At 43.1% G+C, this 14,799-nt stretch overlaps 1 protein-coding gene across 1 annotated transcript; it reads left to right on the top strand.

Moving 5' to 3' along the window:
* The first annotated feature begins 2,321 nt into the window (after positions 1-2,321).
* CLRN2 (clarin 2) lies at positions 2,322-14,592 on the top strand. The gene is made up of 3 exons (XM_010381684.2): positions 2,322-2,676; positions 10,287-10,466; positions 14,305-14,592. Exons 1-3 carry the CDS (start codon positions 2,424-2,426, stop codon positions 14,568-14,570), a joined length of 699 nt encoding a protein of 232 aa, XP_010379986.1. The 5' UTR covers positions 2,322-2,423; the 3' UTR covers positions 14,571-14,592.
* The last annotated feature ends 207 nt before the right edge of the window (positions 14,593-14,799 follow it).

Raw genomic sequence — 14,799 nt, 5'->3', positions numbered from 1 at the left:
TAGCTAGCCCCTACCCCTCACTCATGACAATCAAAAATATCTCCACATTTTACCAGTTGCCTCCTAGGGGCAAATTGATCACTGATAGAGAACCAGAGCTCTAACACTCTCATAACCTTCTTGATAGCAGAACCCTGTATTATATACATCTTTGTGCCGCTTCCCACACACAGAGCCTTGTACACAGCAGACACAGATGTTTGTTCAGTAAACTTGTGCCAGGTAAAGCACACAGAAATATGTCACTAGAGAAGAGGATGCAGCCAGCAGCACATTTTGTTGTCAGAAGCTTCATTATCAGAAATAGAACTGCTAGGAGGCTGGGTGGAGAGGAGAGCATCATCGATTTAGTGCCCGTTATATCCAAGGCACTGTGCTAAGTGATCTGCCTGTGCTATTTCATTTTACTCCACACGATAATCCTATGCAGATGAGAAAGCTGAGGCATGACAGTCTCAGACACTTGTCCAGAAGAGTGGGAATTTGAACCCAGGTCTTCAATGGCTAGAGTTCCACTTAACCGCACCTTTGTTCAGCAAGGCAAAGGCTTGTTGGGAATCAAGTATTTCCCTTAGAGTTTTTCTGAAAACAATTGCTTAACCCTCAAAACACCAAAAGTTGACACAGGTCCATCACTGACGGCAGAAATATGACTCGATATTTACGGATGACTTGTCAAAGTATGCTTAATGTTAAAATAAGAATGTGAACTAACATTATTGATCACTTATTAATGTGCCAAGCAGTCTTCTGAGCCTTTTATATGTATTCTGTTATTTTTTACCGGAAAAACATTTGCTGTTTCAAAGTCACTGGGATGAAGATGAGCTGTAGTAATTCAAAGACCTGAATTTCAGCCCCAGCACCGACATCCAGTTTTCCGTGAGAGAAATGGCTGAAATCGTACATCTCCTGTTTACCATTAAGGGTTGCTGAAGCATCAGAGGTGAGCAAGCATACGGTCAAAGCATTTTGTACATGGTAAAGTGCCACTCATCTTTCTATAGAGAGATAGAGAGACAGGATCTCGCTCTGTTACTCAGAGTGGCATGATCATAGCTCACTACAGCCTTGAGCTCCTGGGCTCAAGCAATCCTCCAGCCTCAGCCTCCCGTAGCTGGGACTACAGATACACGCCATCAGGCCCAACTAATATTTTTTTATTTTTTGTAGAGATAAGGTCTCACTACATTGTCCAGGCTCAGAAATTCTCATCTTTATTTTCATTGTGGAGGGGCCACTGAAGTGAGCCCCAATATGAGGAAGGAAACTGACATTTCCATTAATATGTCCCTCTGCTTCCTTGACACTCTCCAAGTGAGATTCCTGGGACCCCTATTGGTTAACAGTGCAACTTCCTGAACCCCCCTTCAGGCTTCTGTGACCAAGTAAAAAATTTTACTGCTCCACTTCTGCCCAACTTTGCTCCCCAGAGATATGGATAGAGTGGCTGTTGCCAGTCTCACATGATGTTAAGTTGATATTCGGGAATAAGGTAAAAGTCAAAATGTCAAAATCCACAGTATAAGATAGAGAGGAAAGAATATTTCATTCCTAGTGTCTACAGATTAAAAGGAAAACCTAGATCTTCCACTATTAGAAGAGATCAATACTCCAGCAGTGTGGCTACTATTTGCTAATACACTAGAAAAACACTTTTCTGTCCCATTTCAGATAACGTAGAAGGAGGGGCAAGGGAGAGGAATGTTAAGTGTTGGATTCCAGGCTGTCCCAACAGCCACAAATTAATTCTAGTCACAATTTACCCCCAGCAGATTCACACAGTGAGAAATTCATAAGACCCTATTTACATATTTTAGTATTAAAGCCCCAAGAACCAGGGTCATTTGATGGTATTAATAACAGTCCTAAAGATTCTGACAGCAGTGACATTTCAAAGAAAGAAATGCCAGGACACCCACGCATCAGAGAGATCGACATTTGACACTGCACGTTGTTGGCGATATTCAAGTGCTAATCATTCCATTTTTGTTTTCCTTCTACCATATGCATTTTTTGAGATTGGTTTGCATCTCTTTATCAGAGCTACTTGGTTTTGCTTATTACTAACTCCTTTATCATTATGAGGTCCACACCAGGGCTATCTAAATACTTGAAAGAGGAACAATTAAACCCTCTGCTGAAACATTAGTCTAGGAGGAGATATAAGGTTACACTCTTCAGTAACACACTCCGCTACATAGTCAGGTGAAGACTGTCTCTGTAGAGGCTTCCGGATGTGGTTATAGTAAACACGGACTGTGCAAGCTTGCGCTGAAGGAGGACGAGGGGATGGACTTAAAATCTTGAAATAGAGTGTTTGGAAGAGCTGACCTTGGGGCAGAGCATTGCTGAGTATCTGAAAGATGTCAACGACCCTCGCTGATGCTCGGAGACCTTGGGGATGACCTGCACCCACTAGCATGCCTGGATGGTTCAAAAAGGCGTGGTATGGGCTGGCATCTTTACTCAGCTTCTCCTCCTTCATCCTGATCATCGTTGCCCTGGTAGTGCCCCACTGGCTGAGTGGGAAAATCCTTTGTCAGACTGGAGTGGATCTGGTCAACGCCACAGACAGAGAGCTGGTCAAATTCATTGGGGACATTTACTACGGGCTCTTCCGAGGGTGTAAGGTGCGGCAGTGTGGGCTTGGGAGCCGCCAGTCCCAATTCACGAGTAAGTAAATTGGGGGTATGAAAGCTGTTTCTAGGTACTTATTTTTGTTACTGTGTGAGAGTGCTTTTGTCTCATTGTGGAATTTGGCTGCTGCCTCAATCTCAGGCATGATGTCAAAGTCCACAGTGAGCCAAGGGTTCTGGACCCACATCAAAAAGATCTTTCCTTCCTTCCTTCTTTTCTTTTTCTGTAGAGGTGTATAGAAACATTAGATAGAAATAAGGATTTGTGCATTTTTGCAGTTTACCTCTATTAATAATGACTATTGAAACATGAGAGGTTTACATGTGTCAGACATTCTACTAAGCACCTCACACCACTTGTCTCCTTAAAGACGTACAACAAACTTGTATAGAAGGAATTGTTACTGTTCCCATTTTCCAGAGGAGTACACTGAGGCTTGGAGAGGTTACATAACTTACCTGAGGTCACCCAGCCAGGAAACAGTAGAGCCGGACTCCAGACCAATGCCACGTGACCACAACAAGTGGGTGGAGGCTGCCTGCAGAACTGAACCTTTGGGAAGCATGATGAACACTTCCACGTCTACTTTTGTAAAAACTGCATAGTCTGAGAAAATGCAAAGGGGCACTGTGCTTGGGTTCTGGAATCAGACTACCCCGGCTGGAACCCCTACTGGAAAGTTTCCTGGCGGGGAGACCTCAAGCAAGGCCCTTGCCTGCTCTCTGTGAACGTGAGCGGGCATGGACTTTGGCTGGTGTTCAGTGTGGCATCAGAGCTGCCCAGGATGTAAGCAGAGCAGTCTGCACAGACAGGAATCCAAGCTAGGCTTAGGAATGGGCTTCTGGGAAGGAAAAAACAAAACAGGCAATATTCTGCAAGCCTTTTGAATCGATGAGATCGCTGGTGAAAACAGTGTCCACACAAAACCGTAATTAATCAATACCATGCCAATGCAAGGTGATACAGAATGGTATTCATTCCTTGATTTCTATATTTCAGAATTGTAGTAGTTTATAGATATCTGGCCAAGGTAAATGTCATATTAAATTTATAAGGACAAAATGCTGGAACCATTGGCAAATGTAATACAAATTGTCATCATATAAATACACAAAAAATTTGTATTTGTTATGTATATTCAAAAACTATCTCTGGGCATATTTATATTTACCTAGCAATTAGATTAAACCCTGGATATTGAAAAAATAGCTCCATCAAAATTATAACATAAAACTTGAAAATACACACCCATAAAGAAATAAAAAAAAAGAAATGCTAAAAGCTAACCATGACAACTATAGGGACTACTCGATTCTGAACTAGATGCTATTGCTATAAAGGATGTCATCAGGACTGTAGGGGCCAAGGGAAAACTTCCCGTTTGCGCTCTGAAGCTTCTCTTAAACAATCTACTGACAAAAGGCAGATTAATAGGGAAAATGGCATACACATTTATTAGCATGCATAGGGGAAAATCACAGAGTGATTGTCCACTATCTCAATGGGGTACAGATGGTTATATCCTCTTCATCTTAGGGGAAAGGGAGATGGGGAAGTGTGGATGATTTTAGGGGACTAGTAAATTATTTTTAGGGAAATTCAATGGGCTTGCAGAACATACAATGAGCTGGAACAAAGTCTGTTGGGCCCACAGGGCAGACATTGGCTTGTGACAAAAGTCTGTCCAGCTGTGTTAACAGACTTCAGTCTTTCTTCCTGTGATATGGGTACAATTAATGAACACTCAGGAAAGGGACCAGAGGTGTTTTTCTTCGGGGGGTCTGGACGTAGGCAGGTAAGGGAACGTCAGAGAACTACCTCATCCTGTGCTTTAGACAGACAAAGAATGGAGAGACAGGAGGTAGAGGGGAGGCCAGAGAGACCTTGAGGCTTCTTCACAAAGCTTCATATTTTAGGGGTATTGGATTCTGAACCCCAACAGGACAATTGTTGAAACTTGAATAGGGTGAGAAGATTAAACAGCAGTCACATGCCAGCATTAACCTAATGACTAGACACCTGCCATTCCCAGCTCACAGAAATGTAAACTGCTTTGAGTGGGAAGCTGCAAACAAATATGTATTTTGTTTGAGCCTTGGAAGAATTCAGTAAGTACTTCTTGCCTTCCTCCTCCTTCCTTCTTAGGACATCCATGGGAAACGTTTTCGGTTCGTCTAACATGTTCTGGTCTGGAAAGCATGAGAACCCTGTGAGAAGCATAAAGGACATTTTATTCTTGTCCCTGAGTAGGAGAGTATTTGAGAAGGTTTTGTTTTCTGCTGCCCTGGGGTTGTCTCAGAGGAGGGTCTATAAACATCCATTCACAGTACCTTGGATGTGATTCTCTTTCAAAGCATTCACCAGGAACCTGGGGCCAGGTTCCTCCTGTGCTTGGCTGGCTTTACCCCGATACAGCTCCGGGACACTGATATTATAAGGTTCTCTAGTGTCAGTCTAGTCTCCTTTAGATTTACAGCTTTTAATTCTAGCACAATGTAACCTCGAGGCAGCTACGGGGTATATCAGAGCCTCCCACAACCTGGAGTCTGTTTCTCCTGGAGTCTCTTTCTGCCATTCACTATCCATCTGTAGGGAAAAAAAAAAAAAAATTCCCTGAAGTTGCAGACCAGTGTAGATGGGGACAAAAGTGAAAGTGCTTTGTAAACTGTGGGGTGGGGAGGTTTTACTGGGTCTCGTTCACAAACAGCCACTTCTCCCATCACAGAGGTCTCCCCAAAAAATCACCCAGGGGAATCAATTCCCACACCAATCATGGAGAAACCAAAGACCTATTCATCACAAAGATTAAGGCCCTTTTTTAATACCCAGGCCCTATGAAATAAAAACAAGTCAACATGGCTGTTTGGGTGGCTAGAGAAAGAGACAAACATTACTTTAGCACTGTCCACACATTCAATTGTACTATGGAGTATTTACAGACCAGACTCTTAGGAAAACAGGGATGAACAAAACAAACAAGTACCTGCCCTAGAAAAGTTTACCATCTGGCCAGGTACAGTAACTCACTCCTGTAATCCCAGCACTTTGGGAGGCCAAGGCAGCTGGACCACCTGAAGTCAGGAGTTCGGGACCAGCCTGGCTGACATGGTGAAACCACGTCTCTACTAAAAATACAAAAATTAGCTAGGAGTGGTGGCAGGTGCCTGTAATCCCAGCTACTTAGGAGGCTGAGGCAGGAGAATCACTTGAACCCAGGAGGTGGAGGTTGCAGTGAGCAAAGATTGTGCCATTGCACTCTGGCCTGGGTGAAAAGAGTGAAAATCCATCTCAAAAAAAAAAAAGAAAGAAAGAAAGAAAAAAGAAAAATTTACCATCTGATAAAGGAGAGGCAGGTAAATATGTACTAGGCACAGAACACAGTATCTGAAGCCACTGCATTATAGTTCATTTCCTTCCATTTTTACTACGCTAGAGAAGAGATTTTATTACGCCCATTTTACTGATGAGGAAATTAAAGATCAGAGAAATCAATACATAAAATAATTTCTTTAAAAGCACCTAATGTAATAGATTGCTTTGCAGCTTTTAGTTCTGTGGTTCCTCTCTACTTCCTACCCCACAGGTATTCCACTAGTGGCCAGGACCTGGGTTTGACTTCAGATGTCCTGCCTTTCTTATTTGCCCTGCTGGGGCAAAAAGGGCTGCCAGACCTCTCTGGGATTCGGAGCAAACAAATTATCTAATAGTCTTAGATGCTGATAGAATGATTAATCAATTCTGGTATTCAAGTGAGTTACCTCTAATGCGTAGGAAACAACTATATCTATTCAAATTCAAAATAAGACCTCCAGAATTTAAGACTCTATATTTAGAATTTTAAACCTCTAATTATCTGTGCTTTCTGATTTTTCTGCTCTAGGCCTGTAATAGAGTAGTTAAGCTGACACTTTCTTGCTATGGGAGCGAGGCTAAGCTATTTCACTTCTCCGAGCCTCAGTTTCCTCATTTGTAAGTGTGAGAGAGGGTGTCCATGAGCAACAAAACAAAGAATATGTATAAAGCCACCGGCACATAGTCTGCACCCCATATAGGTGGCTGTTGTCATTTATCACCATGAATCATGTGTTGTCATTTATCACCATGAATAGTGTGTAGGGTCATGGATTTCAAGCGGGAAACTTAAATGTAATTCCTAGTGGGAGACACCTAAAACTCTTGGAGTCTGGGTTTCAAATATGAAAGGCAAGTGAACAACAGCTTTCCTAGGGCAGCACTGGGTGTCAGGCTAAGGCAGAGTCACCCCTCAGAAAGAAAGTAGAAAGAACTGGTGCATTAACACTCCTGAGACATGATTCGAATTTCTATTTTTTTCTTCTTTTTTTAAAATAATTTAAGTTACAGACCGAATCTTGCTATGTTGCCCAGACTTATCTCCAACCCCTGGCCTCAAGTAATCCCCCCATCTCGGCCCCTAGAAGTGCTGGGATTACAGGCATGAGCCACTGCCCCAGCCTCAAATTTCTAAATAATGACATATATTAAAAAATAATAAAATCTCAATTAACTGTGAGGTCTCAGCCCTGAGTTATGGCACAAGAATGTGGGGGTTGAGTGAGATTTGCCCTTTGCCAATAAGCATTTTTAAAATATAGTTAATGCACTTCCTACTATGAAGACCGAGGACTGGGCACTCTTTACCACCCTCTCCACATCATTCCATATGCCCCAAATTCCCTCTCCCCCATCATCCTAATATGGTTATTACTCAATTTTTTAAAATCAAATCTGGATAGGGGTTCAATCATTATGCGGATATGATTCTTTCTTTTTAAAAGATGAATTGTGTACATTATGGATACCTTTATTTATTTATTTTTATTTTTTATTTTTTTTAGGCAGAGTCTCGCTCTGTCACCCAGGTTGGAGTGCAGTGGCACGATCTTGGCTCACCGCAAGCTCCGCCTCCTGGGTTCACGCCATTCTCCTGCCTCAGCCTCCAGAGTAGCTGGGACTACAGGCGCCCGCTACCACTCCCGGCTAATTTTGTGTATTTTTAGTAGAGACGGGCTTTCACCGTGTTAGCCAGGATGGTCTCGATCTCCTGACCTTGTGACCCGCCCGTCTCGGCCTCCCAAAGTGCTGGGATTACAGGCGTGAGCCACCGCGCCCGGCCACCTTAATTTATTAAATTGATCTATTCACATACTGTTTTTTCTCCAATCTTTCGGTATTGTAATGAATATCCAATATTTGATCCACGCTTTGAGCACATGTAAGAGTGCTTCTGAAAAATAAATTCCTAGAAATGAATTTGCTTTAGTAGATGTTGCCACATTGCCCTCTAACAAGGTCACATGAATTAATATTTCTACGAGACTTGAGAGTGCCTCTTCCTTACACCATTGTCAACACAGTGTGTTAGCAAACATTTTGATCTTTGCCATTCACATAGGTGACTGTTTTCTATTTTAAGAGTTTGGGTGAGCATTACTGTTAGTCATGTGTCCTAAGGATTGCCTGGTCAGGAAAGGGGATAATGAAACAATTTAAAAATCAGGCACAAGCGGCCGGGTCTAGTGGCTCATGCCTGTAATCCCAGCACTTTGGGAGGCCAACGCGGGCAGATCACATGAGCCTAGGAGTTCGAGACCAGCCTGGCCAACATGGTGAAACCCGCCCCCTACTGAAAATGCAAAAATTAGCCAGGCATGGTGGTGGGTGCCTGTAATCCCAGCTATTGGAAAGGCTGAGGCACAAGAATTGCTTGAATCAGAGAGGAGGAGGTTGCACCAAGCTGAGATGGTGCCACTGCACTCTAGCCTGGGCAACAGAATGAGATTCTGTCTCAAAAATAAAAATAAATAAAAATCAGGCACAAGCTACTGTGTCTGAAACAAAAAGGGGCTGAGGGTTTGAAAAGAGAAAAAAAAATCTGAGGGACATTAAGATGGGATAGAGGCACAGGGAAGAAAGATGCTTTACAAAGACAAACTCACTGGAAAGGAGCTCATCTTCCAGGGTAAAGTTTCCAATACCGATTAGATAACCATAGGGAGATAACAATAAATGGAAATTCAGAACTGGAAAGAAACATCAGAACTTACAGTGTAAAAGTGGAGTGCCTGAAAACATGTGAGTGGAAAGGACACCTAATGGGAAAAATAAAAACTCTACTTCTCAGGATTGGGAGACGCCAACCTTCAGTGACTGAGAGAGGCAGGTGAACCAGCAAAGGAACTAGTTCCATCAGGGTGGGTATTCAGCAGGAACCTTGGAGCAATTGCAGAGGAATGAGTATGCTCAGAAGTTCTGTAGCTTTCATAATGTTCAATTCTTCATTTATAACTACTAAAGATCATGACTTGACACTGTTAAAACACACAGTTGTGAACAACAGTTCTCAGAAAAGGAATTTTGAGGAAAGACTTTATTCCAGTTAACAGTTTGCAAACCAGGGAAACACAGCCTCTGGGGTAAAAGGAAGGTGTATTCCAGAGAAGAAAGGGAAGGCTCAGGTTTTACAGCAAAAGTTCCCACCCAGGTTTCCAATCAGGTCTATTTATGTAAATAAAGGATTCACTTAGTTCTGATTGGTCGATACAGCTGAACACTGATTAGCTGATACAGCTGAGCCCTGATTGGTCATTACAGCTGAGCCCTGATTGGCTGAGGCAGATCTCAAAGATAAAAAGGTGTGGGTTTTCAAGGAACTCAGAGGATGTGTGTGACCCCCTAGTCAGTAAATGGCCACTTGGCCCTATTTTAAATTTAGACCCAGTTAACCACTCAGGACCCATCTTGAAGGACTGGCTCTTTCAGGGTCACATTTGTTCTCATAGTATATTGAATTATAAATCTTATATAGAGTATAGAGTTGCCTTGCCCAAACACAAGCAATTTAATGTCTCCAAGCCTGTGGGTAAAGGGAGCTTATAAAATCTACCTCATGTCTTTGTCGTGTGCATTGAACAAGATGACCATGTAAAATGTTTGGCCCATGACTGCACTTAGTAAATGTTGATTATCCTCAATTCATCTGCACGGATTACTATCCCCATTGTACTGATGAAGAAACTGAGGCTTGAGAAGTCACACGACTTTCCCAAGACCGTCAAAATGTAACAGCAATAACCACAGCTGCCATTTTTGAGAACTGACTTGACCAGGCAATATTTGAGCTACTCTATTACGCTACACCATTTCATCTTCACAGCTGGTACTGGTGGCAAGCATAGAGAAAACAAATATAAATTAAGATTTCACTAACTTATTTTGCCATATTCATAACGCAAAGTAATATTTTAATAAAATGTTGTGCAATGTGAGAATTATGTGTCCTTCATACATGGCGGTAAGCAAGGGTCTACCTTGCTGAGTCACTGGGGCCTGTGTGCATCAGTTCACATCAGACCCCAGAACTTCAAGCTCAGTGCAGCTTAAACTGACAGCCAGGACACATTTTGATTTTGTGTCCACTCCAAGGAAGAGAGGCTTGTTGATCAACTGACAAGCATGAATCTGGGGGCCATGAGTTCATCTCAGAAAATCTCCCGCTGTTTGAAAACCCCACGCTTGCTGTCTTGCCTTCACCCCTGTCTGTTGAAGCCTTCATGGTAAGCAAGCTTGGGCTTTATGAAAGTGACTAACTCTGATATTGAAATAGCGGCTGTGTCTTGTCTCCCTAGTCTTCCCACACCTGGTGAAGGAGCTCAACGCAGGCCTTCATGTGATGATTCTGCTGCTCCTCTTCCTGGCCTTGGCCCTGGCTCTGGTCAGCATGGGCTTTGCCATTCTCAACATGATCCAGGTCCCATACCGGGCAGTCAACGGTCCTGGGGGTATCTGCCTATGGAATGTCCTGGCAGGTAAGAAGTCCCTTAGAGAGAGAAAATTGTGTCCACACCATCACAGGGCTGGGGTCCAAGTAGTTGGGCAGAAGGTGTGAAGGAACTAAAATGCCCCACTGGAGCTTTGACTTTCCTGGGTCTAAGACCTTCTTGATGGGCATGGAATGAATGTCCTCTTTTTCTTTTTCTTTTTTGAGACAGGGTCTCACTTGGTCACCCACATTGGAGTGCAGTGGTGCGATCTCAGTTCACTGCAGCCTTGACCTCCTGGGCTCAAGTGATCTTCCCACCTCAGGCCCCCAAGTAGCTGGGAGTACAGGCGTGCACCACCATGCCCAGCTAATTTTTTGTAGTTTTTGTAGAGACGGGGTTTTACCATGTTGCCCAGGCTAGTCTCAAACTCCTGAGCTCAAGGGATCTGCCTTCCTTGGCCTCCCAAAGTGCTCATGAATTTCCTCTTTAAGTTACAGAGTCTGTCACAATAAAGAACCATCTTATTAGAGTACGTGAATGGCTGAGGACTTAGAGCAGTGAAGAGAGATCGAGGTGAAAGGAGAAGCCAGAAAACAGAGCTGAAAGTAGGGAGAGGTGGGGGCCCTGGGATGGGGAAAGAGATGGAGCTGGTGCTGCAGTTGAGGTTGGGAGGAACTCCACAAACGACAGAAGAGAAGTGTATTGTGAGCAAGAGGCCATTTGTGAAAGGCTCCTCCATTCAGGCTCTGGGTTAAGAAGGCGAAGTGAGTGCCATCTAGCTGCCAAGGTCTTTAGTGTTCCCCCTACACACGCCTGGGCATATTAATGCAGGCAGCACTCACTGGCTGTCTCAACTCTCCCTCCTCTCACCTTCCCAGCACCTTCACTGCACCATGCCCTTAAACTAGATGCAACTTACTGAGCAGCCACTAAGGGTTGGGCATGGACCTGGGGATTTTGCATGCATTACTTTGTTTACATCTCACCACATCTCTATAGGAGGTATTATTAGACCCACGTTTACAGATGAAGTGCCTGAGGCTCAGAGAAGTTAAACAGTCGCACAGCAATGAGTGGCAGAGGTGGTGTTCCAATCTAGGCATAACTGATTCTAAGCTCTTTATTTTTCCACAGATCCATGCTCTCGTTTATGACCATCATGACCTATTTTCTAAGCCAAAAACTAAAAGATATGTGTGTGTGTGTGTGCGCGCACGTGCGTGCATGCATGTTGATTTAGGAGTATATTGATGCACAGAAATTAATTCACATTTAATTATGCACTTAACACGTCATCTGTAATGAAAATAAGAGAATCTTGTGAAATGAGGGCTGTCTCTGAAAACTCAGGTCAAATATTCAAGGTACCATTCGGACAATAACCCCTCACTATGATCACCTTATACAAGAATATCATAAAATATAAAAACAGGTAATGTTATTTTATTATGTATTATAATGTATATCAAGAAATCAATTATTATGTGTTTGCCTTTGTTTGCAGATGGTAGCCACCCTGTAGAATTGTTTAGATACATGGCTCACCCTCATCAAGACTACAGGTGTCTTTCTTATCTGCATGCATCCTCACAGAGGCTGGCATGTAAAAAGTGCTCAATCCTGCTTTAAATAAATGCTTATTTCTGTCCATTTCTTTCCTCAGAGAGATAGCACTCTCAAACTCTACTGATGAGAGATTAGCAACAGGCAAAATAGCCTGGGCAACATAGCAAGACCCCATTTCTACAAAAATAAAAATTAAAAAAATTAGCTGTGCGTGGTGTCAGGCGCCTGTAGTCTCAGCTACTTGGGAACTGTAATCCCAACACTTAGGGAGGCTGAGGTGGGAGAATTGCTTGAGCCTGTGAGGTCCAGGCTGCGGTGAACCGTGGTCATGCCACTGCACTCCAGCCTCAGCCAACAGAGCAAAACCTTGTTTCAAAAAAATAAAAATAAAAACAGGTAAAACTTTATGTCTTTTGACAAAACTTTATTTCTTGCCACTGAGCTTAAAAAAAACAAAAACACTGCAGTGTCAAAAGGCAGAAAAACGTGAATAGCCTTTGCATATCTTTGGACTAAACAATTCCATGTTTGGATTTATGCTAAGGAAATACTCGACAAGAGAACAAGGATGTACATAAAATGGTATTTGCTGTAGCACTTTATGATATCAAAAAATTAGAAGTAATATAGACACCCAGAAATAAAGTCATACTTACATAAATTATAGTGTGTGACCATGTATCTATAATTTAGTAGAGACTGTTTAGTCTCTACTAAAAATACTCACATAAATTATAGTGTGTAGTGCATAAAATACTATGCACTCATTTACAGTCATGCTGTAAGCCTGGCGTGGTGATGGATGCCTGTAATCCCAGCACTTGGGGATGCTGAGGCGGGAGGGTTGCTTGAGCCCAGGAGTTCAAGACCAGCCTGGGCAACATAGTGAGACCCCATCTCCACAAACAAACAAAAACCAAAAATTAGCCAAGCATGGTGGCACGCACCCATAATCCCAGCTACTCAGGAGACTGAGGTGAAAGGATCGCTTGAACCCAGGAGGTCAAGGCTGCAATGAGCCATGATCACGCCACTGCTCTCGAGCCTGGATGACAGGGCAAGACCCTGTCTCAAAAACAAAAATAAAAACAAACAATAAAGTCATGCTGTAACAGAATATTTAACAACACGTAAAAATGTCCAAGTGAGGGGAAAAAAATCAAATTTAAAATCCAAGTAAGAACACCGTAATACTAATTTTGTTAAAGAGAAAGAAACATAAAGAAAAACACTCAAATGTTGAAAGTGTTCATGCTGGCTTTTAGGACAAAAGTAAACTTGTTTATGATTTTCTCTAGTGTCCAAATTTTTCTTCGATGAAGATAATAATCTTTTAAGAAGCATCATAAATGTGTTATTAAAAATACTAATTAAAATTGAAACCAGAGGAAGAGGGGGGAGAGAGAGAGAGAGAGAGAGAGAGAGAGAGAGAGAGAGAGAGAGAGAGATTCCTCCTAGAAGGTCAACGTTTCAAGCAAAACATAGGGAAGTAGTTTGGAATTCTTCCAGTTTTTGCCTCCCTCCTTTCCTCCTTCTATGAATGGTCACCCTTGTCCTTAAACATGGAAGGAGGATAATTAAAGAGGAGAGCAACAGTTTTTCTTACATCTTGCCACATAGCCTTCATGGTCTTCACAGAAATCCTGAGATATTTCAGATAATTAACTTCTCCAAATGTGGATCCCTGGGAAGCATGGTACTGGGTAAGGGGAAAATTGGAAGAGTGGGCCGGGCGCAGTGGCTCAAACGCCTGTAATTCCAGCACTTTGGGATGCCAAGGCGAATGGATCACTTGAGGTCAGGAGTTCGAGACCAGCCTGGGCAACATGGTGAAACCCTGTCTCTACTAAAAATATAAAAATTAGCCAGGTGTGGTGACAGGCACCTGTAGTCCCAGCTACTCGGGAGGCTGAGGCAGGAGAATCACTTGAACCCGGGTGGTGGAGGTTGCAGCCAGCCGAGATGGTGCCACTGCACTCCAGCCTGGGCGATAGAGCAAGACTCCATCTCAAAAAATAAATAAATAAATAAATAAATAAATAAATAAATAAATAAATAAATAAAAATTGGAGGGGTGGAAATTCAAAGTTGATCTGATATAAAGCAGATTCTCTCTTTCCCTGCACAATCCTGCCTTTCTCCTTCATACTGTGTGGGTTAGCTCCTACTTTTAAAAGCAAATTAGAACTTATGTCTTCCTCATAACTTTTCTAACCCAAAGCAAGTTTGTCACACGTGGCACAGAAATGCCACCTCTCATAGAGTTGTCATAATCGCAAAACAGAGCTGTGAGTGAGGGTGACTTTTTGGGTTTCAGGTGGAGTCGTGGCGTTAGCCATAGCCAGCTTCATGGCTGCGGTGAAATTTCATGACCTGACAGAACGAATCGCCAACTTTCAGGAGAAGCTCTTCCAGTTTGTGGTGCTGGAAGAACAGTACGAAGAGTCGTTTTGGATCTGCGTGGCCAGCGCGTCGGCCCACGCTGCAAACTTGGTCGTGGTGGCGATCAGTCATATTCCCCTCCCTGAGATTAAGACCAAGATCGAAGAGGCCACTGTCACGGCTGAGGATATCTTGTATTAATAGCCTTCCCCTGTTCACACCCTGGCCTAAGTCAGTTCTGTGTGTGAATGGGGTCCTTGTGTTTTTGCAGCCTTCCCACTCTGTCATGGCCGTGTTCTCAGCAGTAAGAAAAAGGATGCGAAGGACCAAGGCTGTTTCCTGGGCCAGAAAAGAAAAACTTGCCCGGGATCCCCAGCGTTCTTGCATTCCTCTCTCATAATGTTGGAGTTCCAGTTGCAGCTGGAGACTC

This window comes from Rhinopithecus roxellana, chromosome 2, assembly GCF_007565055.1.
Source record: "Rhinopithecus roxellana isolate Shanxi Qingling chromosome 2, ASM756505v1, whole genome shotgun sequence".
NCBI classification, from domain to species: domain Eukaryota; kingdom Metazoa; phylum Chordata; class Mammalia; order Primates; family Cercopithecidae; genus Rhinopithecus; species Rhinopithecus roxellana.
This window is presented reverse-complemented; position numbering and strand designations above follow the sequence as displayed.

Excerpts from the sequence above, each read along its gene's own strand:
- CLRN2 (XM_010381684.2), top strand. The coding sequence starts at position 2,424 with ATGCCTGGATGGTTCAAAAAGGCGTGGTATGGGCTGGCATCTTTACTC. Across the intron at positions 2,677-10,286 it reads CCGCCAGTCCCAATTCACGA|TCTTCCCACACCTGGTGAAG; the intron begins GTAAGTAAATTG and ends TTGTCTCCCTAG. Across the intron at positions 10,467-14,304 it reads CCTATGGAATGTCCTGGCAG|GTGGAGTCGTGGCGTTAGCC; the intron begins GTAAGAAGTCCC and ends TTTGGGTTTCAG.